The following is a 4,966-nucleotide window of genomic DNA, read 5'->3' as shown; positions in this document are numbered from 1 at the left end:
TTTAATTATTACAAAGTGGCAGAGTGTGTTTTAATAATTAAAGCATGACTTTGACAAAAGCAAAAGCTTTAAAGTAAAAGCAAACTTTAATAATTATACAAGACAAAGGCATAACATAATTATTACAGCAGGACAAACTACTTTATGGAGAGTGGAGGTTCATGTAGTTGTTTTCGGATGAGCTTTCTCTTTCATAGGGATTGTCACAAGAGGTTGGTGGGAAAAAGGTTTTGGAGAGCTATGGATGCTTATGGTGGGGACCACGGTAAAGTGGATAAGGGGAATCTTTTCGACATCCTGGTTTGGAGGGTGATGACTTAGGACTTGGCATTTGAGTGGCTTTATCAACTTTGGAGGGTTGGGATGATGAGCCTGGTTCATTTATAGATGGTTGTAGAAACTGTTGGAGATGTTGGCTGAGGGGAAGGAATTCTTCCCATGGGTCTTGTGAGTCTTGGTAGAGGAAGTCGGTGTAGTCTGATTTTTCTTCTTTAATGATGATGCATGTGGACTTTGGTTTAGATATGGCGGATGGAGTGGGGATCATGATGAGATCATGTTGTGGACCTAAGGAGGTGTGGAAGATGTCTTTGTGTGGAGGAGTTTGGTGGTTTAATTGATAAAGATAATTGTGCAGGTTGGATTGGATTTCATTGTCAATGACAGCTGGGTGAGGGGTGGTAAACCATTCATATACCTAGTCTTGAGTCCAAAAAAGATTCGTATCGGGATGTTGGAAGTATGGCTTGTGAATGATAAATACTGATGTGAACAGTTGTGCTTCAGAGGCAGGCATACGTTCAAGATTGTAAATTTCTGACAGTTGTTGTAGCTTCTTTCTCCACCATGGGATGGGGGAAAACCATTCAAATAATGTCCAGGTAAGAGAGGTGGCTTTGTCTGGATTAAGGAGATGTTCCAACGTGGGAGTAATTGGTAGGACTAACTTGGTGGCATAAAGGACTGTTAGGCACCAGATGTACCATAACACATCTTCAGTGGTTTCTCTGGATGGATCAAGGGTTAAACTTGTAAGAAACAGATTTTCTGGGTGGAAAGTGGAAAAGGGAAAAGGGTTATGTGACAAGGTATGCTTTCATGAAGAAGCGAAAGAGAGCTTTCTTGGCAAACTCTTGGATAGCAAAGACAGAAGAAAAGTTTTTGTCAAAGGGAAAAGTTTTCTTGGTGAGAGCTTCTGGGGGTAGTGATGTAGCCATTGAGATGATCGGAAAGTGGTATGTAGTGAAAAATAGGGTGAGAGGTTTTTTTGGTTTGGAGAGACTGGATAGCATATCAGGGATGAGGTTCTGGGATCTCTTTATATGCTGGACTGAAAAATCATATTTGGAAAACCAATCTTTTAATTTGAGTAACATTTTTTCGGTAACAATTTTACCTTTGAAATTGAGAATATTGGGAAAGGCTGAATTGTCCATTCGGATGAGAAAATGGTGTCCAATCAGATGATACTCAAACTTTTTGATGCCATTTTTTCCCGCTAAGATTTCTTTGAACACGCTATGGTAATGCTTCTGTGTGTTAGAAAATTGTCCACTAGCGTAAGCGATAAAGTGTTCTTTGCCATTGATTTCTTCGAGGAGGATGGCACCCCATGATTCATCACTTGCATCTGTCTGCAATATGTGCTTTCCATTAGTAATCAACTTTAAAGGAGGCGGATTTTGCGCAATTTGCTTGAGAGTAGTGACAGCAGTTGTGTGGTCAGCATTCCACTCTGGGGGCTTCTTTTTCAATAAAGCCGAGAAGTGGCGAGTGTAGTGGTCCACGTGTAGGATGAAGTCTCTGATGTAATTGATGATGCCGAGAAACTGTTGAACTTGCTTTTTGGACAGTTGCTGATCTGGAAAGTGAAGCAATTCTTGGGCAATGTGCTTTCCGGGCTGATAATGACCATATGTTATGATCATACCAAGAAATTCAATATTGTCTGTAGCAATGGTGCTTTTCTTGGCCGATAACATAATTTCATGACTTTGAACAATATCATAGAATTGAGTTAACAGCTGGCGATGTTCCTCATGTGATCCTGAAAAAAGTAAGATATCATCAATGTAAATCAAAGCATGATGCAGAATAGGCTGAAAGATGTTGACCATGGATTTTTGAAAAATGGATGGAGCAGTTTTGAGGCCAAAGGGTAGGACTGTCCATTGGAAATGGGCATTCGGGATACAAAAAGCAGTTTTGTAACGTTCAGAGGGTTCGATGCCTAATTGCCAGAAACCTGATTTTAAATCAAATTTTGAAAAGAGCTGGGCATTTTTTAGAAAAGTAAACATGTTTTGTCTACGGGGCAAGGGAAACTTGTCATCTTGTAAAAACATGTTTAATGGCTGGTAGTCAATGACTAGGCGTTTCTTTCCTCGAACAATTTCAGAATGCTTTGCAACATAAAAGGCTTGGCAAGCCCATTGAGAACGTGTAGGCTCAATTAGACCTTGGGCTAACAATTGGGAACATTCCTGTTGGGCTAGGAGTAAGTCAGAAGGACTCATTCCTGGGTGAGTAGCTTTGGTTGGGTTGATGTCTTCATTGAGTTTGAAAGGTAATTTAATGATGAAAGATTTATTTTTCCACAATGGGTTTGGATGGGTGAACCAGAATGGGACTCTGGACAGAAACTCAAAAGTTTGGTTGAAATATCCTGGTAGGACTGGGGAGTGTCAGACAGATTGTAGAGTTTCAGAAATCAGAATGTCTGTGAAAGGTTTGAACATGGATTTGACTCGAATTCCAGTGGGAATGATTTGGAGGTGTTTGATCTGGTGAAGGATGTCAAAACCTAACAAGATATCTTTATTAGGAAGAGTTGAACCGATAACTTTGGTCCAAATGACACAATTGGGGAAGATTTGAATACCAATGGGTTTTTTGGTAATCAGAGAGGTTGTGAATAGTTTGCCATTGATAGCTTTGAAATGTTCTTCATATTCTATCTAGTATTATGTGGGAAGAATATGTGGGTTTAACATACTGCGTTGGGCACCAGTGTCTATGAGACCAATTGCTGGAACGGGCCTTTGGAATTTTGAGGGCAAGATCTGGAGTTTAATGGAAGGTATAGGAACAGTAGTGTCAAGGGACAATAACTGTTGGTGGAAAATCATTTGGGACTGATCACTGTCGGAGTTGTCAGAGGAGTCCTGCAGTGCGAACATTGTTTCATCATTAGGTTCATCCTGTTCAGAAAAATAGAATTCCAGTTCATCATTTTCTGCAGAGTAATCGGTAATGGCTTAAAGATGCTCAACTAACCAAATAGATTTTTCCCGTTTGTGGGGACAATCTTTAGCAAAATAACATTTTCGCTTGCAGATGAAACATCTGCTTGATTTTGTCCATTTAAAGTCTCTAGAAGAAGATGGCTTCTTTCGGAAGAATCTGTAAAGCTTTCTGGATCTGCGAGGTCTGGATAAATGGTCTGGATTTTTGAATTTCCTAAAATGCCTTTTCTTCTTAGAATTGCAATCACAATCCTTTTTCTTTTGACATTTGATCTGCAAATAAGGCTTTTTACAAGCACTCCGGAATGGTTCTTTATCTTTCAACAGTTCTTTGAAAAATTATTTCTGCTCGCAAAGTTTGTCAAGACAAGCTTTGGCAAGCTGAAAGATTTTGCCGAGAGAGATGTTATCAAGAACAACTGAACAAGATTGGATGTGGTGAGTTGCCTCTGGATGTCTGGTTGGAGTTCTTCTAGAAGGGAGGTCAGAAAGACATGCTTTAATGTCGGTTCATTGAATCCATTAAGCTTATAGAACAACAGGGACATGCATTTGTAATGGAAGTCAAGATCCTTGGCATTGAGGGAACAGCATTTCATGTTAAGATAGTCTCAGCGTGCAGCTTCAAAAAAAGCAGAGGGGTCTCCAAGGAATTGGTCATGGAGAACAGTAAGAGCACTTGAGACTTCTGGGAGATCAACAAACTGTAATTGGCGGTAACGTCCTAAAGAATCAAACCAATCTCTTAGAGCACCCGTAAAACGAGTAGCAAATTCTCTAAGGACTGATTGAGTTGTGGCTCCTGGCCGTAGCATTTGGAGGTTAATCCAGGCGGACATTTCATTAAGTCAATCACGCCATTTATGAGATGGAAGGTCATCAAATGTGAACCATGGACCATTCGATGATTTTTGACTTGTAGAACCGATTTGGGCTTGAGTTGGAGGGGGTTGGTTTGTGGCAGAAGATTCAGGCATCTCTTCTTCAATGTCTGAGGGAATATTAACAGATGGTTTTGTATGGGAGGTTTGGCCTTGAGGAGGTTGATCAGGTTGAGCCATCAAGATTCTAGTGATATCAGCATAGGATTTTTCAGAGTCACTAGTGGATTCTGAGGAGTCTGTGTCAGTTTCTGTATGGCTAGCAGAAACAGTTAGATTTGAATCAGAAGTTTGGTGATCTGTAGTAGAGGAGTGGTCTACTGTGTGGGCACTGAACTGGTGCATGGGTTCTTTATCCTTGGATTGGGTAGGAGGTTGGGATAAGGGTGCTGATGGAGGAGCTGGCGGTGATGCCGGCGTAGAACCAGGGGATTGTTGGGCAGGGATAGAAATGGATGACTGATGAATTGTGACGGGTCGCGGTTGTGGTTTAGGCTTGGGCTTAGGTTTAGGTGGTAGTGGCAATGGATTATCCCGAAAAAGAGTATGAGTCATACCAAATAACTTGGAAGGATCATACTGTCGGATAGGGGAAAGCATAGAGGCAAATGGATGATAAGTTGGATTGATGGAAGGGATAGGAGGTGATGTGGTAAAAAGGGTAGGTCTCTGTTTTTCAGATTCAATCTGATCAAGCTCAGCTTTTAAGCGTATGATTTTCCTTTCTTTTTGGTCAAATTCTGGGCCATAGTAGCGCTGGGCAAGCATAGTTCGTAACTCAGAATCGAGTTGAGCAATTTTAGACTGGAGATTATGGTGGATCTGCTGCATCTGTGCTGC

The 4,966-nt window shown here is 40.9% G+C and overlaps 1 protein-coding gene across 1 annotated transcript; it reads right to left on the bottom strand.

Moving 5' to 3' along the window:
* Positions 1 to 4,093: 4,093 nt before the first annotated feature.
* Positions 4,094 to 4,726, bottom strand: LOC112097297 (putative uncharacterized protein DDB_G0290521). The gene has a single exon (XM_024182481.1). It carries the CDS (start codon positions 4,724 to 4,726, stop codon positions 4,094 to 4,096), a length of 633 nt encoding a protein of 210 aa, XP_024038249.1.
* Positions 4,727 to 4,966: the final 240 nt, after the last annotated feature.

This window comes from Citrus clementina, unplaced genomic scaffold, assembly GCF_000493195.1.
Source record: "Citrus clementina cultivar Clemenules unplaced genomic scaffold, Citrus_clementina_v1.0 scaffold_6, whole genome shotgun sequence".
Classification (NCBI taxonomy): Eukaryota; Viridiplantae; Streptophyta; class Magnoliopsida; order Sapindales; family Rutaceae; genus Citrus; species Citrus x clementina.
Note: the sequence above shows the minus strand (reverse complement) of the source record. Positions and strands in the feature narration are given on the sequence as shown.